Source organism: Balaenoptera musculus, chromosome 1 (assembly GCF_009873245.2).
Source record: "Balaenoptera musculus isolate JJ_BM4_2016_0621 chromosome 1, mBalMus1.pri.v3, whole genome shotgun sequence".
Lineage (NCBI taxonomy): Eukaryota > Metazoa > Chordata > Mammalia > Artiodactyla > Balaenopteridae > Balaenoptera > Balaenoptera musculus.
The window spans coordinates 160115413-160141258 of NC_045785.1; the positions used below are offsets into that span (position 1 = coordinate 160115413).

At 35.5% G+C, this 25846-nt stretch overlaps 1 protein-coding gene across 4 annotated transcripts in view; it reads right to left on the minus strand.

Moving 5' to 3' along the window:
- AHCTF1 (AT-hook containing transcription factor 1) overlaps nucleotides 1-25846 on the minus strand; it is an 83951-nt gene that overhangs the window by 8577 nt on the left and 49528 nt on the right. For 2 of the 4 annotated variants that reach the window (XM_036843400.1, XM_036843384.1), the window contains 12 exons: nucleotides 19292-19436; nucleotides 19080-19211; nucleotides 18239-18389; nucleotides 17642-17792; nucleotides 17201-17308; nucleotides 14857-15049; nucleotides 12749-12952; nucleotides 11658-12072; nucleotides 9924-10047; nucleotides 7363-7460; nucleotides 5097-5305; nucleotides 1697-3533 (listed from right to left, as the gene is read on the minus strand). In XM_036843400.1, coding sequence (XP_036699295.1) covers nucleotides 1697-3533; nucleotides 5097-5305; nucleotides 7363-7460; nucleotides 9924-10047; nucleotides 11658-12072; nucleotides 12749-12952; nucleotides 14857-15049; nucleotides 17201-17308; nucleotides 17642-17792; nucleotides 18239-18389; nucleotides 19080-19211; nucleotides 19292-19436 — 3767 coding nt within the window. The remainder of the gene's footprint in view (nucleotides 1-1696; nucleotides 3534-5096; nucleotides 5306-7362; nucleotides 7461-9923; nucleotides 10048-11657; nucleotides 12073-12748; nucleotides 12953-14856; nucleotides 15050-17200; nucleotides 17309-17641; nucleotides 17793-18238; nucleotides 18390-19079; nucleotides 19212-19291; nucleotides 19437-25846) is intronic. The other 2 variants (XM_036843393.1, XM_036843410.1) reach the window with 2 other exon arrangements.

A 25846-nucleotide genomic window follows, 5' to 3' on the forward strand; every position in this document is an offset into this window, starting at 1 on the left:
AAAACAAACAAAAAAAATACAAAACCACGAACACTCAGGGTTTTGAGGAAAAATGCTCAAGAAATAAGTAGGAGGTGGTGGGAGCAGTATATGTATCTATACACAAACCGTAGTTTGTTGGGTTTTATAAAAAACAAACTATATATTTAACTAGAAGGATATAAAAGAAAATGTGAACAGTGGTTACTGGTCCTCTAGTTGACTAGATTAAATACTTTTAATTTCTAATTTTCTGTGGCAGGCATATATTATTTTTATTACAGAAAAAAGTTATAGGTAACATGTATACAGATGACGACTATGTAAAGATAACAAATATCAGAATTATTGAGATGTTTGGCTATGCTCTACCAAAAGAACCTCCAAATTTTGCGTTTACTATACTCTAAAAGTCATTAGAAAAGTATAAAAGAATTGTTAATGACATTCTTCTACCACTCACTGTTCTTTTTCATTTTAACTTTTACCTAAAATAGCAGCTTAGTAAAGTCAGCTAAAATCTCACATTTGGTCATTTCATTTTCCTCCATGCCAAGTATAAGCATAACCACACTTTCCCAACAGCAAGAAGAAACTGGATTATACAGTACTACCAAAATCTCCTATAACTACAGATCATTTTTTGGTCAAATGATCAATTCTATGGCAAAGGGCCCTTTCCTGGGCTTGTGCTATGTAAATATAACAACTGGACGTCATGAATACAATATACTTAAAGAGGTTTTTACACAGTGAATGTTGAAGGCAGAAAATTTCAGTTTGCAGATTTTTAAATGACTTATCTTTCTCTTGGCCTTCCCCAAGTCAGGAAGCAACTGTATAGGATGTTCACTAACGCATTTAAAAATGCATGCAACAGTTTAATAAAAAAGTTTAGTAGAACAACAAAGACACCTACTTCACTTACAAGTCCCTAATCTTTATCAGCACCTTTTTAGACCTTTTTCCTTAATTGTCTCCCTCACTGAATTCCCCCCCCCCACAAGAAATCTTAATAGCACAGATAATACTGTATATCTGTTTATGTACTTTATGTGTATCTCTGCTTTATACATAAAAAAGAGTAAGATATTTTCACCCTTTTGGGAGAGACACCACTCCTGTTGAGAAGGTATGAACTATACCAACCAGACAGTACGATCATTAGCTCACTTATCGCCAGTGAGGGGGGTTGGGCATGTAGCCTTGCCAGCTCACAGACAACAGGGAATATGGATTTAAATAATTTCTGTATTGTAATCAGTAGAATTCTACTGCTGTTTCCCTTCAAAACAATTTAAAGTTGTGGACACCAGCTGGGATATGAGCCAAAAATGATGGTTCTATCTGGGGAGAAACCAAAATTAAGTCACATGATATAAGGGCAGAATGAAGAGAAATAATATTCTAAAAAATTAAACCTATGTCAAGTGAATTATAGGATTTAAAAAGTCATGGTGAAACAGAAATTCTTGAATCTAAAAATAAACTTTAAAATATAAAATATTTAAATTTTACTATCAAAAGATCAAAATTGGTTTTTGTTTATGTTTTTTGAAGGGGGAGGAATTCCCTGTAACTACAAATCAGTTTTAGAAGAAATAATCCGTAAGTGCCTTAACACAAAATCTAATCATGTTTGAACCAACAGAACTTTTTTTTAAACTGAAGACTTTGAATGAGATGAAAATTATGCTTTGAAAAGAAATAAAAGTACCTTTCTCTTTCCTTGGAACCTTTGACACAGGAGGAGAAAATAAAAAAGACTCATTTTTTGGTTCAGAAAGGTCCGGCAACAAGATGGCCTTGCTAGATCTAGTCCTTGTGCTACGGGAAGATTTAGTCAAAGCAACTGTGGCAAGCAATTTTTCTTCTTGGTCATTCGGTTCTTTGTCTGTCATTTCTTCATCTATGCATTTTTCTGATATTGAGCGTAATAAACGTTTTTGGCTTTGGTTTTCAGTCCTTTTTGTAAGCTTCTTCTTAGAGCTCATTGCTGTAACAAGTTCCTCATTTGGCACTAAAACTGATTTTTCTAAAGCTGGTTTTCCAACATCAGTATTTTCACTTTTAGCTGGGGTGTTTCTTGTAGATCTCCTTTGGATGCTGAGTCCTTCTCTCTTCTTGAGACTTCTTGCTTCCTTAACAGCCTTAGATTCTACATCTTCAGATGGATTAATTTTTCTTGGTCTACCACGTTTCCTAGGTGTAGCAGGAGTATCAAATTCTGCTTGAAGAGTCAACTGGGATGAACCAAGTTTGGAATCTTCTGTTACATCTGATGCACTAACTTCTTTCTTTTTAACCCTTTTACTATGTTGAATAGGCAGTTGCTCTTCGATGGACTCCCCATCTTGTTTATATCCTGTATTTTTAGAAGTTTCCAAGTTAGCACTTCTCAATTTCCTGGTACTTCTGCTAGGACTTGCTACTTTACTGATTTTCAGATCATTTATAACTTCAACACTTTCCTGATTTTCGACAGATTTTTTAATTCGTTTAGGAGTCCTTTTTGTAACAGATGAAAGCTTAACTTCTTTTCTAAGAGAAGTTTCTTCAGTTGCTGGTTCCAACAGCTGAGATGATTTTAACCTTCTTAATTCCCTACCTGGAGTAACCTGTAATTCTTGTTCCACAGAATTAATATTTTCTAAAATGTCTTGATTAATTTCTTTTTTTCTCCTTCCTCTCCTAGGAGTAATAGAATTTTGAGGTATTTGCTGGTTATGAGATATTCCTTTATCATCAGAACAGACACTTTCAAAAGCCCCCGAAATTTCTTTTGTTTTCCTAGTTCTCTTCGTAACTGAAAGTCCCAGCATCTCAGGAGTAGCAACATCTGCTGACTCTTCCTGTTGTGCCGATTTGACATTCAGGTTTTGGACACGTCCTCTGTTGCGAGTTCTGGAGGAAATCATGTCATTAACCTCGCTGACACTTATAGTCACCGTACTTGTTTCCTGAACAGTCTTAAATGTAGATTTGGCTAACTTGGTGGAACACATTACCTTTTGGCTTATTAAAGGTATGTTTTCTTGAATGGACTGTTCCATTGTATCTGAAGTAATTTCTTTACTTCTTGTGTCTTTAATTACATCTAATAAATTTTCTGCGATTGCTACTTTAATTGGTTCAGGCACATATGGTAATGTCTCTACCCTTTGGGACTCCTGATCACTAGTTATGACAGATGGCAAATTTGCAACATGTCCGTGATTATCATTTTCCCCACTGTATACATGTTTTTCCTCAGTGGCTGCATTAGCTGCTTTAGCTAGCACATTAGATGCTGCAGAATCACCTGTCTCTACTTCTCCTTCTTCACCTTCCAAAATCAAGGTAAAGTTGCTCTGTGGCACAAAAAGTTCCCCATCTACTTCAGCAATGTCACACTCAGCAGAGTCTTTGTTATCAGGTAAGTCACAAAACTGTTGCTCAATGGTATCAAAATTGTATCGAAGCTTAAGAGTTCCTGAGGGATACAACTCATTAAATGAAAGATTCCTAGCCTCTTGTCCTGAATCTTGAACTTCAAGCTTTTCATGTTCAATTACCTAAAATGAATTAAAGATAAGAGACTGTTAATGTATACATTTATTTTAACCTAAAGCATAAATTTTTTTCATGACCACCTCTCCCTTGGTGTATGAATTGTTAAACATAAACTACATTTGATATGGCATATACTTATGGGTTTACTTTATAAAATATCCATTTAAGCAATCAGACTTTCTCACTCAGTCAAAATAACTAGATAGAAAAAGATTGAGATTCTGAATGGAATTAAAAGTAGAATTCTACATTTCCCTGGCTAAAAAAAGACAGTCTTAACAAAACCTTAAAAATTATTATGATGCCAACAGTTGTGATAATTAAGGACTTATTCTATTCTCACCCAAGGAAAGAAAAATTAACCGGAGAAAAAGAAACAACCCCCAAACTGTGTTTTAATGATAATCCCCAAATTACCTAACTAACCACACTTTTTCTAAACAGCATGATCCCCATAAGGTTGAAGAAGAATTCACCTACATAAGCTCCCTTGGGCTAGACTCAATCCTCTTCCCTTTGCTGGGGCTGCATAAACCATGAAATTCCTAAGGCTTTCAAGTTCAGTACCTCTCTTGCAAGGGTTTGGTGGAAGAAGGAATGCTCCTTGCATTTACCTTTTGGTAAGGGAAGGGGAGAAAAAGGAGGAGGCAGAAAGTAACAGAGAGATCTCCTGACCAAGAAGGTAGAACATTACCACCCACCTAAACAATGACATTTTCCCACTCCCCAAACATTCAGTGAAATGAAAGACTGGAAATACCCAGAAATGAGGATTCCCATTTACATCATGCCCACAAATTATGTTAGCTCCCCAGCTGAAGGAACAGGGACTTTATCCATCTAACTCACAGTGAGAATACTCATGAAATTGAATATGGATAACCATGACATTTCTGAGTTAAGCCTCCCAAATATTATACAATCACATCTCTATAAATAATTAGAAGAGGTGATTTTTCTTCATCTTAAATTCATGTATCATATAAAAGTTGCCTGTTGATAATAAGAGAGATTTGGTGGAATTTTAGGAAATGTAAGTCATATTAAATACCAAAAACCCCTCCCCCACATAAAAAAGCCCCCACCTTTCTGGAGTGTCTAAGAAGTTAACCCCCAGCCAGCAGAACAGCATTTTCCCACAAGTATGAATGGGGGGGTGGTGGGGTGGTGGGTGGGAAAGAACCCTAGTTAACTGTACTCAATTATTCTCAAATATACGCTCTGGATAGTTTCGATGTCATACATGTCTCTAGAGTAACCAATATCTGTTTTCTTATGGCTAAAAGAACTTTCATTTGAACCGGATACTGAGCAAAAATTAAATTATTAAAATTGTGACTTCTTTAACACAGCCTTTTGGTTTTCATGAAAAACAGTTTCTTACTTAAAGGATGTGCTCTATAATTCCACAATATATTTATATACTTTTTTGAACACAGATTTTTATAAAGAGGTTTTCATACAGCAGTCAAATAAATGAATACATTAGATTTGAACTATGGTTTGAAACCTAACTAAACCAAAACTGAAAGACTGACAAAGAAATAAAAAATTATTTTTTTTACATGAATTTCTTGAGTATCAGGAGAATCATCAGAAACTGGAGGCTTTTCTTCTGGTAAGTCAACACTTGCTTTTAGTACATCAACTTCTATTTCATGATCTTCTTTTAAGTTCAGTGCTGTTTCCTGGTCAAGCCTATGTTCAGAGATAACAGGGCCTTCAGAGGTAACAAGCCCAGAGCTTCCACTATCACCAAGAACATCAGCCATAGCTGAAAGAAAAATGAGAGTTAATCTTCCATATTTTAAGCTAAAAACAGAAAAAGATATATACACAACTGGGGAAGCAAACAGAAGGGAAAAGGCTGCATTGCACTTAATGTTTCCTTGAAAAACTGTCATAGTGCCAAAAAATTTCTAACATCTTAAAAGAGGAAAAGCCTATGAGGATTTACATGTCACTCCTGTTTCATCAGTATCCAATCACTCAGTTTAAACAATACATATTTGCTTTCTACAAAAATAAAACACAGAAGATAAATTTTACATTTAAAAATGACAACTTTGGTTTTTCTCAACTAGAATATAATTCTTGCCCTTACTGTGAAACTTCAATATGATGATAAACTGCTCGAGGAGCTCAGATGTTTGTTCCTTATTAATCTGAAAATTATGTTCACCAGGTGACTACTAGACAACCAGCTATCCTTGTTGAGCCATTACAGAATTACATGAGGGACATGCAATCTGGGCTTTGATCTGGCTGTGAAAAGGACTAGATATTTCCCTTTTGGCAGAAAGCATCCAAATGGCCACATATTCTACCACTTAAATAAACTGGGGTGGGGGGGATCATAAAGAAAAATTTCTCCTTATCTTTCACCTTCCTCTTTAAACAACCTTTATTGGCGAAAACAATAAAATATTAAAAATCTGTGCACGCTCCTTGACCCAGCAAGGCCATGTTTAGGAATCTGCTCAAAAGAAACACTGACACAGACTGTGCAAAGATGCATACACAATAATATTCATTGCAGAAATGAGATAGCAAAACAAACAAAAATGGTCATCAGCTCAAACTGTTCACCAATCAGCAATTAGTTAAGCATACCACAGAACATCCATACTATGAAATACTATTACAGCCACTAAAAAGAACAGAATTAATCTGTATTAATGACAAGGGAAAATATCTTAAATATACTGTTAAGTGAAAAAGAAAGTTGTTTTTGATTATAATAAATTTAATTGTTAATAATTTATAATAGCTAACATTTATTGAGCTTTTATTAACAGTGAAAGCTATTAAATTTTATAGACAAAGAAACAGAGGTATAGCTCATAGTCTTATACATAGTAAGTGCAGAACAGGGTTATGAACCCAAGCAGTCTGTTTAAATCCTTGGTATTCTCTATCCACCGCACTTACCTCCTCTTTCAACATATTGGGGAAAAATGCACAGGAAAAAAACTCAGGGAAAAGACACTTTCTTAATAATAGATTCTTAAACTGGGTAACCGGGTTATGGGGATTTTTACTTTATATGTGAGACTATGATTTCCTGATTATTTTACAGTAAATATATATTACATTCTTAATGGGGGGCGGGGTGGGGGAGAACAGGTCTACTCAAGCTTGTCCTAAGCCCTATTCATAATTTGACAGGCAGAAGGATATAACGGTTAAGAGTGTGAGCTCTAGAGTCAGACAGTGTCAACATCGCATGTGAAATGCTTAGACAAGTTCTAGACACAGGCATTCAAGGTGTCTGCTTTCCCTAAACCCAACTGTGAGTTCAATGAAGAAAATATATCTTCCTCATCTCTGTATATCCAGGGTCTAACTGAGAGGAGGCACTCAAAAAAAAAAAAAAATACAAAACAAATTCCATGTATCTGTTCATTTTCCCTGGAGCAAATTCAGTCATTTGAGATTATTTTCTAATAATAATAAGCCAATCTTGGCTATATGTTACCACAAACACAGAATAAATATGGAAGTTTCCCTGTATATATAACTGAATCTCAGAAGATCAAAAAACAGGTGTGCAGCCTGGCTGGGGACTGGTAATTTACTTTGCTCTTCTTTAAATATGTCCACAAAAACCATTCTAAGACTTCCACTATGAGAACCATAGAGTGTTTTATAAGCAACCCACTGTTTGGTAGCTGACACACCTCCTCAGAATTCTATTTTTGGCTGGGGAAACAACTGGAGAATAACTGAGATAAGAAAGTCTGATTATCCAGATTCTTTTGTCCTAAGAATATAACACTCTTTAGACACAACACTAAAATGAAATAATTCTAAAGTCAAAATAATACATACATTTATTGTTACCTGCTCTAATTGTAGAGGTACAGGTTTCAACAGATACTAGTCCTTCGTCTAAAACAGGTACTTTGGACTTCGGGGTGAGGATTTTCCTTTAGAAATAGAAATATATACTTTAGTGTGTAAGAAGATTTCATCTGCTCTAACCTGCTTTACCCAATTCTTACTTTTCATTTTGTTCATGAAAACTGAGGTTCAGAGAAAATATCATGCAACTTCATTCAGAATAATACTAAATAATTTACAAGTGAATTTAGAAACAAGTAATGCTGTATTTGTTTTTCCTATTTTCTAATTTTTTGTTGTTGAATACAATGGCATGACCTTAAACTACAAACAAAATGATTTTAAAATGCTGGTCAGTATAAATTACACTTAGGCCAATTTTTAATTATCTGTGGCCATATTCTTCAAATAAATCTATCAAATATTATGGACATTTCCCCCCTTATACTCAGTAGAATCAGATTCAATATATTTTTTTTTTTTTATAAATTTATTTATTTATTTTGGGTGTGTTGGGTCTTCGTTTCTGTGCGAGGGCTTTCTCTAGTTCCGGCGAGCGGGGGCCACTCTTCATCGCGGTGTGCGGGCCTCTCACTGTCGCGGCCTCTCCCATTGCGGAGCACAGGCTCCAGACGCGCAGGCTCAGTAGTTGTGGCTCACGGGCCTAGCCGCTCTGCAGCATGTGGGATCTTTCCAGACCAGGGCTCGAACCCGTGTCCCCTGCATTGGCAGGCAGACTCTCAACCACCGTGCCACCAGGGAAGCCCCAGATTCAATATTTTAATGCTAACTGGAAAGCACATGATAAATGACTCAAAATCGGAGACCAGTGTGACCTGCATTAATCCACTTGATAAGTGTTCTGGAAAGATGTTGACAGTGGTCCCTTTCTATTCTGAGCTGGCCTTTCCCTAAAGCCAACTACAGCATGCTGATTTTTTAAACTGGACAAACTGTAAAGTAAATTCAAGAAAAAGTATGTAATTGGAATATACACACATTTATTTGTAGGTATATTTGTAAGACTTACCTCAATCACAATATTTATAGTAAGGATAACTAAGAACCCACAACCAAATAAGTTTACATTTAAAAAGGAACTAGCTTGCCAAGGATGGTGAATATTCACCTAGATTGTTACTGATGACCACAAAGTTTCTGGTCAAGTGAATGCTCTTTTGATTTGCCATTGTTGTAATTATCCATCAAACCCATTAAAATAAATATTAGTTTTCATTAAAATTTTAAAAACCTTAGAATTAAACAACAAAACAATCTTGATAATCCTTTTGTACTGTTTCTCCCTCTTTTTCCATGAAGGCCTGGCAAAGATCACAGTTAATCAGGATTTCTCTTCTCAGAAGTGAAGCATCTGATTGAGTTCAATGTATGAGAGGTGACTATTATGACACTGATTTTTCTGGGTGGTTTGTGAAGTCACTCTCAAGACTCATAAAGTAATGAACCACTTACAACGCCTTAAATTATCACATTTTATGTGGGCTAATCTTAGTAAATTACCCTTACTACTTCTTGATAACTGAAGCTGCAACTTTTTTGGTATTCTCTACCACAGCGGTCCCCAACCTTTTTGGCACCAGGGACCAGTTTCGTGGAAGACAATTTTTCCACGGATGAGGGGGGATGGTTCAGGCAGTAATGTGAGCGATGGGGAGCGACAGATGAAGCTTCACTTGCTCGCCCGCCACTCACCTCCTGCTGTGCGGCCCGGTTCCTAACCGGTACCGGTCCGCAGCCCAGGGGTTGGAGACCCCTGCTCTGCAACAGTGTTACTCAAAGTGCTGATATACAATGTGTCCAGTCTTGCAATGAGATAAGGAGTTTATGCCAGAAGGTCAATCAATTACTTCAATGATTAGCTCAGCTGACTTTCAAAAAAGGCTACTGATATATATTCTAACAGAAGCTGCTATCTTGTTGTAGACCATAAACTGGGAACTGGCATCAATCTTATTAGACTGCACTTTAAGTAGCACTGCCATACATCATCTAGTACACTGGCTAAATGTGTTAAGTGCTAAATGAAACGGAATAATTGGGAGCATAACAGTTCCAGCAGTCACTGAAAAACAAAAACTGCCAGAGTCTTGTATCAATCAAATGGCAGGGAACACTACTGCCTCTGAACCATCTCCCTTACACTCTGCCTTGGTGCTATAGGATACATACCTGATCACCCTGAAACCACTGAAAATGGGAGAGCATGGACGGATGTGTGGCTCTGAGTGACACTTTTGGTTTTCAACAAAAATAGAATCACCAAAGAATATTAAAGAGTTCTGTCTCAATTTATCATGTCTCTATATATTCAGGAAACATCTGGTATCATTCTCAGATTTCATAATAACTACAAAATAACACACAGTTGTACAAATGAACTTCTTTCATAACAGAAAACATTACCAAAATGGAAATGCCTAAGATCAAAATAAAAGCTAATCTATGCATAGAACAAATATCAATATTTACTACTGCTTCACAGTTTCATTAAACTTTATTAATATTTGAAATTTTCTCTGTAAACTTACCCTTCACAGACTGATGGTACACAAAAAGAAGCTTCAACTCCTTGAATGGGGCTTAAGTTATTTAATTCTGGAAGTGCCCCCTGTGCAACTGAGAGATCCTTTGTTTCTGCATCTTCTAAAGTGCCTATAAATCACACAGTTAAGAACATTCATAATTATTTATGTTAAATGTTTAGTGATTACTCACGGTCTTGGCCTATTACTTTTTAATAAGTTGTTGGGTCTGCTTTTTGTACTTTTAGATTTACTCCATTGGCATCAGACTGCAAGTTCCTTCTAATTCTCTGAGCCTAGGCCAAGAGCCCCCCTCCCAACCCACTCTCTTTCATCTACCACTCACACTTTTGGCTTAACAGGCACTGTTGCAAGTGTTTTATATTTAACAACTCTCTTAATCCTCAACATCCAAAGAGGTAGTACTATTACTCCCATTTTACAGATGAGAAAACAGAAGCATATGGTTACACTGCTTATCCCAGATCACAAACCTAGCAACTAGCTGAGCTAGTAAGATTCAAATCTAGCTTATTTCACTCTAAAGTCTGTGCTACATAATCCCCTACAAAAACAATAAAAATTTCCATTTGAGACTGTCTAATCATTTTAGGACTCATCAATGAAGATATTGCCATGAACATCCTTGTCGAACATTTACCATTCAAATATTTTAGTGGAACACAGCACATCAAAAGAATAACATAAACTTCTAAACATATGCTATTTATAAAGAGAGTCCTAAATTCTTAGAGCAATTAATAATGTGTATGTTTATTAAATAAAGACATCATAGCCCCAACTTCACCCCATTCACATTTTAAGAAACCTTTAGTTCAGCTTAGGCAGAACGTATTTCCCCAAAGAAACCACTATGACACAGATTTTTATATAAGTATTGGGTTTTACATATTTAAAGTTAGGAATTACCTTTAAATCTATGCAGGGGTAAGAAACATAAAAATAGAGTAAGTTTTCTGATCCACCAATTCTAAGCCAAATCTCTCCCCTTCCTGGTGTTCTACTGGTCCCTTCTACGTTCCCCAGTGTAGCACTTATCAAACTACATTGTACATGCTTGTTTGATATAATCCACTAGGTTCAAAATTACATGTGGGCAGGTGCTATGTCTACTTATTACTTTATCACTTAACACCTAGCACACACAAAGCCGGAGCCCACCTGTTGCACGTAAATTAGAGGCTCAAAATTTTTTTGACAAATGAATATAAAGACAATAAATTCATGGGTCTTTGGATATTACTTTTCAGTTTCCAGTGATTATTTTGGAGGTAGGGATGGAGAGTAGAATGAACTTCCTGTTTTCTGAGCAGCTTTCTAGAAAGTTGAGGCTGCTGTATGGATAAGTTAATCTAGTCTGTAAAGGCAGTATTATTATTTCTCATAGCTATAGGAAGACTTTAAGTCACACTGATACCCGGCATTTCTTCCTTAACCATTACCGTTCTTTTCCAAATTTCATTTCCAAATGAAAACAGAACACACATTAAGTTCTCCTCTCCTCAAATCTCACACCTACTTATAATGAATATAACAATATAAGTAAGCCATATTTGTAAGTGGAAAGAATTAAGATACGTGTATTATGTCTAGAGCCTACTGTGCTGTGATCATATAATTATTTAACCCTGATGCTTCTCTTATGACAGAAAAACCTCTATTACAAATTTTACTGAAGAGTATCAATGGCCATTTTGAATATTTGGGATGAGTTCTTACCCATTTGTTTCTCCAGGTCTGGAGGAGTTACTTCCGATTCAAATGTATCTTTATCACTGTTCTCAGTCTGTTCAGTTAAATTAGTAATTTGTTCAGTGGAAGAGCGTGTCACTGGCTTAGAGGCCATGAAAATACATTCAAAGTCTCCTGGTGATGGAGCATCCTGATACTCCAAGGTAGTCTGGTCTGATCTGGTTGAAGTATTGCTATTTTCTATGCTCACATCCAGTTTCTCCAAACTTTGTGAAGTTGTATCCTGTGACCTCACATTCATTTCTTGATGGTCCTTTTCAGGGCTATTCAGGGGAAAAGATGTTGCCTTATCTTTATTCTTCAGCCATTCAGTTTCTGCTGGAACTGCACATTTATGGAAAGGTGCAGTAATAAATGCTTTTGTTTTGCTGTCATCTGCAGCCTGTTAAGTAAAAGGTTTGGAGAAAAATAATTTTACTAGTAAAAATCAGTCACGTCTAAGCTATCCATCCCAATCATACCCACCCTCTCCACGTTCCATTTTTTTCCAAATTCTTTTCTCCACCAAAATTCACTTATTCTAAATCCATTCTCTTCAGATTGCTGATTAAAAGTTAATGACTGTTAATGGTTCTCTAACTGGTGATAGATCACTATTCCCAAAAGACTAAAACACAGAAGAGGCAAGATGCCCAATAAGTACCAACGAGTTCCTATTAACCTACAGTGGAGCTCTGAAGACATACCCTCCCTAAATAGACAACAAACTAGGAACTTAATAAGAGAAGCAGTACAATACGGGTTAAAAAACAAAGAAATTTAAAAAAACAAAACAAAACAATTCTAGTCCCATTTCTACCATCAAATAGCTATTTGGTTATAGATAATTTGACTTGGTGCTTCTAGCCCTATTTTCTTCACCTGTAAGTGACGGGTTTGGCTTAGCCAAGGCCCTAAAGTTGCCTTCTGAACTAATGTCTTCTGATTTTATGACTACCTGCAAGACTGTATATAAAAATCTGTAGTGATATTACACAAATCAATTTATCTAACTTTTTACTTATAGGAGCTAATATATTCTTATTAAATCCTTTTGTTCCAACTATTATCAAACTTACTCCAGCAGTCCATTTTGTGGTTATGCCTTCTTCCATGAATGAAATTCTAGTTTCTTTAAGTCGTAAAGGAGGAGTAAGAGACCTTCCAGGTGACAAAGAGGGAGACGCTAAAGGTGTTGTTCGAAGACCAGACCTTAGGATGGATTGAGGAGTGAACTCGGCAAATCCAGGGGAAGTAACTGACATAGCCAAAGTCTTAGCTTTCTATGACAAAGAGCAAATGGAATTCACCATTAGTGTTTGTAAAAGGCACCTACATAAGGACAGACAGGGCCAAGCGAGTCACAATGGTGGCTATATTCTCATCTCCAATAAAAATATCAATAAAAAGTTGTATTACACATTACTGGAAATACAAAATTCTGCTCAGGGCTTTCTATATATAAGGCTATAAAAATAAAACATAAAGCTGCATCCATAATCATTCTAAAGACCTTGGTTATTCCCAGGTTTAAGTTCAACTTTATAAAGTGCTGAGATAAGATAATTTAACTACTGCTTAGAAAACTTTAGTTAGGTGAAAGAGATGATAGTGTGTGATGAACAGAACCTAGTTTAATTATAGCAAGCTAATCTAAATTAGACTGACTTTAAGACTGTTTTAGAAAAAATACAATTGCATCACATGACTCCAATAGTAACTGAATTACTTATAAGAATTCTGACTGGTTTACTATAATGAATACAAATAATTAGCATAGGAACTAGTTAGTAGAAATATTGATAATTCCTTCACTTAACCTCTCTTCCAAAGGACTAGTAAACAGATTATTGGATCCTATTAGATTATTAAATTCCATTAGAACTGTTACAAGGTTATATTGAATTTCTTCCTAGACTCATTTTTTAAAAAAAATTAATTAATTAATTAATTTATTGCTATGTTGGGTCTTCGTTTCTGTGCGAGGGCTTTCTCTAGTTGTGGCAAGCGGGGGCCACTCTTCATCGTGGTGCGCGGGCCTCTCACTATCGCGGCCTCTCTTGTTGCGGAGCACAGGCTCCAGATGCGCAGGCTCAGTAATTGTGGCTCACGGGCCCAGTTGCTCCGCGGCATGTGGGATCTTCCCAGACCAGGGCTCGAACCCGTGTCCCCTGCATTGGCAGGCAGATTGTCAACCACTGCACCACCAGGGAAGCCCTCCTAGATTCACTTTGGTAGCAAGTACAAAATTATTCCCTCATTTAATTTCATTTGAACTTAGCCCTAGAGAATAAAATGTGAATGTTTTTCTATAGAAGAAAAAAAGTTAGAAATACTATACTGGATATTAAATGTCAGGAACTCAGTAATCTTAGCAAGCTTCTTTTCAACTTCTTTTAATAACTATTTTAGGTCTAGCATTTATTAAAGTATCTTTTATCCAACTTGAAAAATAAGAATTCCCTGGCTTCACTCTAAATGCTGGATATCCAGAAACAATTAAGAAAAAACAACAACAAAAAAGGAAACCTTCTGGGACTGAATCCAGAACACTGGACAACGAGCTTGTGGATAACATACGTGAAAACATTTCGACAATGGGAGGGTAGAAGTCCACTGTTACCAGTCATCACAAGTTTAGTTTTGTGGTTTCTCAGCTAATAATTTACCAGACAGGGTGAAGGAAAAAGCAATTCCCTACTGATAACAGGAAAGAGTAACAGTTTATAATTTTATTGAAGGCGCCAGAATTCTAAAATAAATTTTTCTAAAAATATTAAGAATTAAAAAGTATTTGATAAAGGAAAGAAATAATGGCAAAATGCTATCAGAAACTGAATTAAAAAAAAAAAAGCAAACCCAAGAATATGAAAGCATTTTTCAAAGGAAAAAGGCCTATTTATAATAACCACAGAGGCTTACATTACTTTCAGAGCAATGTAACTGTTAACCTTGAGCATAATGCCAGTTAACCACAAAGGGTAAATTTAATAAAGTCTGTTTCTGAAAACATAAAAATACAGTAAGCATTGTGGAAATATATCCACAGAAAAGAAAAAAGGAAAATAAAGGCTTAAAGCACCTTATTACCCAGAGATATCAATTATAAACAGCTTATTTCTCTCTGCTACTTGAAAAGTAAGAACTTCCTAGCTTCATTAGGAATGCTAGACATGTTAATATTTACCTTAACTACAAGAGGAGTTTCAAGTAAATGTAATTCTGAAGCCCTGGAAGCATTGTGACGTGATCCGTTTGACTGTGAATTTACTGGCAATGAGGTGGATGCCAGGGACAAAGGAGATCTTGTGGGGCTTTGCTGAATAAATCCCAAACACTGAGCAGGCTGGGGGACAGGATGAACAACCAAATCCAGCAGCCTGTAATCACAGTATACATATCAATAGAAAAGTCCTGGTAACACACTTGAGTTATACTGAAGAAACAAAAGAATTAGTATCCCATTTAATAACACAGACTTCTATATTCACTGGTAAATATAACCATATGAAAATATAAATTCAGACAAGTATATTACTGTAATGCCACCCTTAGTTCCAGAAATCAAAATTAATTCAGTAGCAAAAAAGAGAATTATGAATTCTAGATAACAACAATTTGGTCATCCCCCTGCAACCCTGAAAAGGAGTTCTAGCCCTCCTCCCTCCCTTTTACCAATATTTACTGAGCCCCTACTATGTGCCAGGCATTATTTTCAAATGAAGATGAACTGCTAATGATTTAAATACTCAAGAAAACAAGGCAATGTTTCCCTAGCAATCCATTTGCTACAATTCACTTTCACAACATAAAAATTCCTTTCACCCACATGTGAGGTACATAATGAATACTGGTTTATTTACCTTTATGGTTCTGATCACAATAAAGACTAGACTTACCAACCAAAAAAAAAGTTAATTTTCTCAAATTAATGAGGTTAATGGCAAAAGAGAATCCCAGGATTCTACTAAATGGCTTTCTATAGTGCCCTGGACATTTTTATCATATCAAATGATAGGAGAGAGAGCCTTAACACTTTTATTATCGCTCCTTTCTTGAACCCCAGATCTATTAAAATACAAAGGAACTGAGAAAAAGTGACTTGTGGGAAAAATATCGAAACTATTGGTAGGAAAACAGAATGCCAGTGATAATGACATCCATTTGAAGCAATCTTCTTACCATCTCCTGAGGGTAATTAAAGGAAAAGAACCTCAATCTAATAAAATCTAATCCAAGAAAGGGAAAATCCTTTCACGATTTGAAAATACATCCATTATGTACACTACAAACAGCTTTGGCCCCAATTGCTTTTAAGTTATTAACTTATTCCGAGTACTTTATTCTTAGTATCATAGATTCAGATAACTTTATTCCCATAAAATTATGTCATTCTGTCATTGATAAAATGTAAACAATCAAAAATTTCCAACAATTATGGTCATATTATTGAAGAGAATCATTACATTGAGACACTTGTTTGTTCTCTGCTATTGATGATTATGAACACTTCTCAACTCTCCAATGTTCTTAAATAAAATAAACACAATCACAATTTCATGTTGGATGCAAAATTTCAATTTAACTATTTACTTTTCTAATACCACAGGTTAAGAAATAAAATATTATTGCATCTGAAGCCACTTAAGACATTTTAGTAGGCTCTGTTACACAGGAACAAGCTTTAAGAAGCCAACCAAGATTAGTTGGGATTTATGAAAATAAGCTTTATTCATGGGTCAATCAACAATGAGATTAAAGAAAGCAAGTTAACAGTTTATTTTGCTCATGATTTTAATAAAACAAAGTTTGCTTCTTTTCCCTAGGCAGTCTGAAATCATTAAGCAAAAATTCTAAGTAGACAATCAGCTGATGCAAAGTTTCTTAAAATTACTATAATGCTGCCCAAATTATTTATTTACAACAAGCATTAAAAACTCATTCAAGAATTTAAAACAGTATTTATAAAAATTTTAAAGACAATTTAAAAATTACAGTGTAATTATTAAGTGTATCACCTCACACTGGTCAGAAATGGCTATCATCAAAAAGTCTACAAATAACAAATGCTGGAGAGGGTGTGGAGAAACAGGAACCCTCCTACACTGTTGTTGGGAATGTAAATTGGTGCAGCCACTATGGAGAACAGTATGGAGGTTCCTTAAAAAACTAAAAATAGAGTGACCATATGACCCAGCAATCCCATTCCTAGGCACATATCCAGAAATGAAGAAAATTCTAATTCGAAAAGATACTTGCGCCCCAATGTTCATAGCAGCACTATTTACAATAGCCAAGACATGGAAACAACCCAGTGCCAATCAACAGACAATTGGTTTAAGAAAATGTGGTATATATATAATGGAATTAGTCATAAAAAAAGAATGAAATGTTGTCATTTGCAGCAACATGGATGGACCTAGAGAATACCATACTAAGTGAAGTAAGTCAGATAGAGAAAGACAAATTTTATATCACAGTGTAATTCTTATCTAACATTATCTTTTAAAAGTGATTTAATAAATTCTTACCTAGAAATTTTTTGTGATGCTTTTGAAATTGGTGTTCCAACAAATGCCTCAGGCAGCTCTGGATCTGGGAGGGAATATACTATAGGAGATGGTTCCTCTATTTTAGGACTACAAAGAAAATAAAAATTTAACCTTTGAGTATGCATCATGAGGAGGATTAAATTACAAATGCTATAAGAAGGTGAGATTAGATGGGAGAAGGGGGCTTTCATTTTTTTCCTTAGGGCATTTCTGCTTATTTACAAATAACGATGAACATAATTTGGTTTTAAATTTAAAGACAAAGAACATTCTTCTTGCAAGAAAAGTAGACAACATAAAAAAGAGTTTTCCTTTTTACATACATTAATAAGCTCTAAGGCTGGATTGTTTATGAATGCAGCTGATATCCAGGAAAGATTAACAAGTAGCATGACTATAAAAGGTGTAAGAAAAACATACCTATTGTAGACGGAGACGCTATTTTTAGGTTCATTACTTGCCCAGACCTCTCCAATTTTAGATAACACATTACTGATGAAAGTAGATCTTGTTAACACAGTCCCTGTTACAGCTTGCTTTGGAACTGCTGATAATGGTTTTGGCCTAGAAACTGTAAAATGAAAAAGGTAGGATTTAATTTCATCTCTAACACCAGAATTTTAATAGTAGATTAATATGAAAGATTGGAGAAAACGAAACACAACGTAAGAGCAGTTAAAATTATATTTGGTTTAGCAACATCTATGCAGAAATTTAACAATTTGGGCTTTTAGGAGATGGTAAAATAATTATTCTACATGTTTTCTAGAAGTTAGATAGGAGTCTTCAAATGAAATAAAAAGAGTTCCGTCATTTTGTATTAAATAAACTGTAAAAAGTTCCAAGAAAGCTTTTGACTTCTTGGGGTAGAGTAGCCAGTAAAAAAAAAAAGTACCGCTGTGATGAATCAAAGCAAAATTGAGCTAAATAGAAGATAATGATGGTTTCAGAAGATAATCAATCATTCAGTATCTTTTCTAGCCCAATACTTTATCACATTTTTCAATGACATCTTACCTTCTCGAAGAACTGATGATGCTGACAGATGGTAAGGCTTAGCTCGCTCAGTGGCTAATTTTCGCTGAACTCTAGGAAGAATTTTCCCATATTGGTCTAATATAGAATTTCGAGCCATTGATCTCTCTCGCAAACGAGGATCACGATCATTCTATTGAACATATCATAACTGGTAAAAATTTAATCTTCAAAAATGTTAGTGCTATGTTTATATATTTACCATTTAAAATATAATTATGAATACGCAAGAATATCTTCATCCTTCCTACATATCCATTCTTCCAAACCAAGGACCTCATACACACACCTAACTGCTTCATCAGTCCTTACCTGTCACTAAATTCCAAGCCTCTCCTTCCCAGCCTTGATTATTCACAATGAAAGCAATCGTTATCATTTACTAAGCAACATATTCACACACACCTCTGTGCATCTTCACAAAGAGATACTGTCATTTTACAATTGAGGAAACCAGGGTTCAGAGGGTATGCTCATTTGTTCACACAGAGCAAATGAACAATTAGCCCAACCCCTACAGTCCATACTTGTTGCACTATTTATTTCCTACTGCTATCCTCTACCAATTCCTCTTGTTTTCCGAGTGAAGCAGTTAGTCTGGCAAGACTGTGGGCAGATATCTAAACAGAAATGGCATATATGAAAGAATTAGATAAGTAACAATACCCTGTTTCTCAATTCTGCTACAGAAGCCAAGAAGAGGACTTCCTAAACTCAAGATTATACAAAGCTCAGTGGCTACCAAACTACAAGCTCTTATATAATGAAGTCACCTGTTTTCCCTATTCTCTTGTCCCCCATAATAAAACAAGTTTAACTGTACCATAAGATTTATCTTCAGAGTTTGGTTCAGCTTCAAGGCAGGAATATAATTGGCACGCTGCAAATGGTGAACTAAAAGGAATTCATGATTCTGAACACTGGCACTGGACTGTAAGAATCTCACCAAACACTCCTAGAAAGAACAAGATAGATTTGTAAGCTACTAACTTATCCTGAGTTTCTGGATATAAGTTTATACTGATAAGTCGTTACCTGTTCAGTGTCTGTGAATGGCAGCTTCAGTAAATCCTCCATTAGGCCCACTTCCTGACAGACTTCATACGTGTGCTTGAGCAACTCCTCTATATCCAACCTATTAGAATGCTGTCGCAGTAAACTCCAGGCTTCAACCATGCACCTGAAATCAATATTTATCAAAGTTTAGTTTTAGAAAAGCTATTTAAAATGTTCAAAACAAGTAATCCACCTGAAGAATCCCAAAGATACTTTGTACATGTAATTTAAAAGTACTTTAAAATTTTATTGAGTACTAATTACTGCATAACGAAGTTGTCAACAAGAAGATAAGGCATCTCTAAAGACTTTATATTATAATAAAATGTTGAATATTTCATGTAATTTATTGAATACTGCACTGAAAGTAAGAAACAGAATTGTTCTATGGGTAGAGAACGGTTCTAAGCATATGAGTTATTTACCCTCGTGATCATGTGGCTGACTGGGAGCTGCAGCTTGCTGTCGCTGCTCAGCATCATTAGAGAGAATCACACTGCATATCATTAGCTCAGGAGAAGATCAAAATTCAAAATTCGAAGTATGGTTTCTACTTCATACAAGTATATCGCTTTGCACCATTTTAAAGTTGAAAAATTGCAAGTCGAACCATTTTAAGTCAGGGTCCGTCTGTACCCAAGAGTTCAAGAAGACAAAAAACTAATGTGGTCTGCACAGTACTGAAAGATTAAAGCGAGGTTCTTAAGGAGGTGACACTCAGCATGAGAAGAGTGGAAAAGAAAGTGACCAAAGACCTACAGACAGAAACAGCATATTGTATTTATGGGAAAATAAAGGACTTAGCTTAGTAACAGACGATTTTGGCTGATCTACAGCAAGATCTGACTGGAGAACTTGGGTCAAATTAGTTTTAGATACCATGTGGGGCTGCTGAAACATCCTTCTGTGGGCAATAAAGTGTTAAATGAAGCAGTGTTTCTCATGATATACTGTTAAGTAGAAATAAGCTTAAAACAGCATGAATAATTATAATTTCCAAAAATTAATCAATAAACAAAGCCTATAAATGTTTATGTATTTATTTAGATAACAAAATGTCTTGAAAAATATACACTAAGATTAACAATGATTAATCTGACAGGTAGAATTTTTGGAAGGGCTGATAACTGTCAAGTCAGAAGCAGGGGTAGAATAAAAAATGGCAAGCAGATAGGAATAATTTTCTAAAAAAAAAATCATCATTCCTAATTTTAAGTGAATAATTTTGATTTTAATAGGCATCTTGATTAAAAAGCTTTAGCTATAGTTTTTATTGAAATAAAAACAAAAACTGAAAGAAGGACTTATAAATAAATAGCTGACCCTCGTAACTGACCCTTATAAATAAATAACTGACCCTGTGTTTCGTAAGAAACACAGAATGTGTGAACAAAGTTACAGCAATTAGTATTCATAATGAAAATGCATCTGAGGAAATTTTGGCAGCACTGTCCCAGACTCCCGCTAGACACAAAGTTTCTTGGGGAAGCAAATCCCACCGTTGGCAGTTCAGGGCCCTGTTAATTTTATTGTTTGGGGACTAGAACATTTTAACGTATTCCACAGAACTTATAAAACTAACGACCCAAATAAGTAAAACATTTGTGGTGTATTCCCTAAAAATCTGCATCTGAAATTGCCTTCCACTTCTGTTTCTACCAGGACAGGCATGACAGTGTAGTTGTTATAACCTGAGTATCTAAGAGGAGTAATTTTTTTTCCTAAATCAAAAATCTGGGAATGTTAAAATGAGCACACCATTTTTGTAGAAAGAAAAATAGCTAATGAGGATGAATGAACATCTCACCATTAATTTTAATATAAAGAAATAGATGAAGTGGGTATAATACAATCTTGGTATCTGTTGAATTTGATTTAGGATGGGTGTATGGAATAGTCATTGCACTATTCTACTTTTTGTGTATTCTGGAATCTTCTTACAAAATGCTTACACCAAAATAAATTTCAGATCCATCAAAAATTTAAATGATAAAACAAAAAACATAGAATGGTAATAGAAACAGTGAGAGGATTAAATAATAATACTGAAGTGGAAAAGACACAAAAGTCATAAAAATATTGGTCATTCTGACTTCATAAAATAGCTCTTTATGAAAAGATGCGTTCAATTATTATAGTGAGATCATATTAATATTACCATTTTCACCTATCAGATGGATAAATGCAGGGGGTTAAACTGGCATGACATTCATGGAAAGCAACATGCCATTATCAAAATTACAATTGCAAATATCCTTTCACCCAGTAATTCCACTTCCAGGATTTTACCTTACAAAATAAATTTGCACTTGTGTAAAATGGGTGGTTACTCATACACAGCAGTGTTTAAAATGGTAAAACATTAAAACCACCTAAATGTTCACTAAGGGAAGCCAGTTAAATAAATACTGGTACATCCACACAATGAAGCTCTTTATGTACTATTATGAAATGAATTCCAAATTAGCTTTAAAAGTATATTGCAGAAGGATGTACAGTATGCTGTTTGTATTTTTTTAAAAAGGGAGAGAGGGGTGGCAATGACATATATACGCATTTGCTTAGTAGGTCCAGAACGGCTTAGGAAGGATACACTAGAAATTATTAACATTGTTTGGGTAGTGGGAGGAAGCTTAGGAGGCTGGGAATTCACTGTGTATCCTTTTGTACCTTTAGAAAAAAGCATGTAAATATCTTACTATTCAAAAACAGAAAGAGCCATATTCTTGCCCCTCTTCCCCCAGCCCATGGATATATGTTTTAAGTTTTCCACTTTAAAGTACGATATCTACTCCCAGTTGAGCAGACATACTAGTAGGAGTAAGATTAATTTATTTATGACTTATTAAATATTAATCTAGTAACAGTGAGCATACCTGAAAGCAAAAGACAAATGATAATGTTTTTTCCCAGTTTCTCCCCTAGCAGGAGAAGACACAGTTACCTTCAACTACAAGAAACTGATGCACCATTTTGGGCCAACACTTGCATAAATTTTAAAATAAGTTAAGTCTCAAATTCCCACTCTCTCCTGCTTCCTATGGCAGAAAGGCATGATGCCAGGAAAAGCAATAAGAAAATCACTTCAACTGATGAAAGGCTAAACTAGCATGTTGATAGTAAAAGTTATTTCAATAAGAAATGTATGGGGGTTCTTGGCGATACAGCAAGAAGACAGCCTGAAAAACACTCCTGTGACAAGCTCTAAAAATGCTAGATTGAATATAAACAATCTTTTGAAATGCATCATGGAGATCACAATGAAAAAAGAAATTCCAGAGAGGTAAACAAGCAACTACTGGTTTCCAGTGATTAGTGTAAGTTAAAATCTTAGGAAAAGATATATCATAAATAACAGAATATTGGTATAGCTACATTAACAGTTACTCATGATGAAGGTTACTCTATAATAATAAAAGGTTAAAGTCATTTTAAAAAACGCTTATGTACCTAATATTCGAAATACAAAAAGTTAGCAGTATTATGAGGAATGAACACATCCTTCATTAGAGTAGGCAACTTGCAGACCTTCCTTCCTTTCTTTCTTTCTATCTACCTATCTATCTACCTATCTATCTACCTATCTATCTACCTATCTATCTACCTATCTATCTACCTACCTATCTACCTACCTATCTACCTACCTATCTATCTACCTATCTACCTATCTACCTATCTACCTATCTGTCTATCTATCTATCTATCTATCTATCTATCTATCTATCTATCTATCTATCTATCTATCTATCTATCTATCTATCTATCTATCTATCTCTGCACCGCACAGCATGCAGGATCTTAGTTCCCCAACCAGGGATCAAACCCATGCCCAGCTGAAGTGGAAGTGCAGAGTCTTAACCACTGGACCATCAGGGAACTCCCGCAAACCTTTCTTAATAATTAAGCAGACCACACACACACACACACACACATCATTAAGGACACACAAGGATTAAAACCACACAATGAACAAACTTGATCTTTTAGACAAATACACTTGACACCTCACCTAATAAATGAGCAACACACTGACTACTTGTGAATACAACAAGTCTTAATAAATTTTAGAGGATGGCTACCACACTGATCACATTAGGTAGTCACGATGCAATTAAGATAGAAAAGAACAAGATAATTTTTTAAACCCACATTTGTAAAGTGAAACTTCTAAATACCTGATAGGAAGAGAAAAAAATCATAATGAAAATTTTAAAATACTTAGAACAGAAAGATAATTAAAATTGTGGGATTATGCCACAGCAATAGACAGAACGTTCAGATTTATGTTTTTATATTAGTAAAGATAAAGGGTTGAGAATGAGAAATCATCCAACTTGAGTTAAAAAGCACAGCAGAGGACTTCCCTGGTGGCGCAGTGGTTAGGAATCCGCCTGCCAATGCGGGGAACACGGGTTTGAGCCCTGGTCCGGGAAGATCCCACATGCCGCGGAGCAACTAAGCCCGTGTGCCACAACTACTGAGCCTGCGCTCTAGAGCCTGTGAGCCACAACTACTGAGCCTGCGCTCTAGAGCCTGTGAGCCACAACTACTGAGCCCACGTGCCACAACTACTGAAGCCTGCACGCCTAGAGCCCGTGCTCCACAACAAGAGAAGCCACCACAATGAGAAGCCCGTGCACCACAACGAAGAGTAGCCCCCACTTGCCGGAACTAGAGAAAAGCCCGCGCACAGCAACGAAGATCCAACGCAGCCAAAAATAAAAATAAATTTTAAAAAAATTAAAAAAAAAAAAAGCACAGCAGAATAAAACCCACAGAAAGTGGGAAGAAAAGAATAAAGACAATGATCGCACCTATACAAAAAGGTTTTCCAGCTCTATTGTACTTTTATGTTACTAAGACTGAATACTCAATGTTAACAGCTGAAAATCTAAAGCTGTTACTCTGAGGCTATCGTGTACTGTGCATCATGATTACTTTGCAGGTAAACCTATTTGCCAAGCCATAATTGTGATGGTATGTCTATAAATAAAGTTCATAGAACTGAAAAGCTACCATCATAATGGTTTTAAAGAAAGATGATCTTAATAAAGAAGAGGTGGCAGAGGCCAGAGTCAGGAGTCAGGCTGGGAAGTTAAATAAATGACGGCAGGGACGGTTAACTTTAAAAAAATTCAATCTACCACCATTTACTAATGACTTACTACCTGCGACTATAATAGTGCTTGCAAAATTTAACCCTCGAAATGTTGCAAGGTGGTCATTATCAACCCATGAGGAAACCTGGGCTTGGAAAGGATAATTTAACTGCTTTTGATCATATTTTAGAATGTAGCAGGGTTCAGGTATAAATTCAGATCTATTTGAGTCCAAAGATTGTGCTCTTAACATCTTTGCTACCATCAGTAGCTGTTACAGTATTATTTTTTTAAAGATATAGATTAATAAATAATATCATCATTAATATAAATTCAAACAATAGCTGGAAAACCAAACAACACCTCACTTATCTAGCATGGGGTGAGTTTGGGGAGAGGGTTAGTATTCTGATGGTTGAAGTATCAAAATTTTTTCAGCTATTTTAACTATCGCTATGCAATCATGGCATATGGATGTTAGCAAGACCGCGATGTAGCCTGACTTACTTTTAGTTCAAACTTCCCAAGCTTAGCTTTTTTCCATGTTTCAAGCACATTGTGGTTAATCATTCTGTTGGATTAGAGATGTAGGCATTTCGGGAAATTAGGTGATTATGTGCTAAACATGGGACATAACCTCAGAACTTTGCTTTCTTGAGTCAGTCCCTAAAAATCAGCTTGTTTTCTTGTCATGTACTTCTTTCTAATAAAAGTGGAGTGCAGAATATGTATGTAGCTGCATGACCTCCTGAGCAATGAAACATGGCTGCCTTTCTGCACAAGTATCAGTTCAAAAACTAAAGCAGCCTCTCCCTACATTGTTTTCTTACTTCCAATAAAAACAACAAAAAAGGATGAAATCTTGCCATTTGGACAACACGGATGGATCTTGAGGGTGTTAAGCTAAGTCAGACAAAGACAAATACCATATAACCTCACTTCAATGTGGAATCTATCAAAAACTCATGAAAAAAGAGATCAGATTTGTGGTTACCAGAGGAGGGGGGTGGGGAGTGGGTGAAATGGATGAAGGGTCAAAAGGTACAAACTTCCCGTTATAAAATAAGTAAGTCATGGTAAATAATACTGTATTGCATATTTAAAAGTTGCATATTTGAAAGTAAACCTTTAAAGTTCTCATCACAAGAAAAAAAATTCTATAACTAGGTATGGTAACAGATGTTAACTAGACCTATTGTGGTGATCATTTAACAATACATACAAATTCAAACCATTATGTTGTACACTTGAAACTAATATAATATTGTATGTCAACTATACCTCAATTTAAAAACAAAAACAAACAAAAAACTCCCCTGCTACTTTTACTTATCTTAACAGTTGTCTTCTGCCTCTCTAACATTCGAGTCATTCTCCAGTTATAGAACCAGTAATTATCTTAAACATTTACTGAATCTGAAAACATGCTATCTCA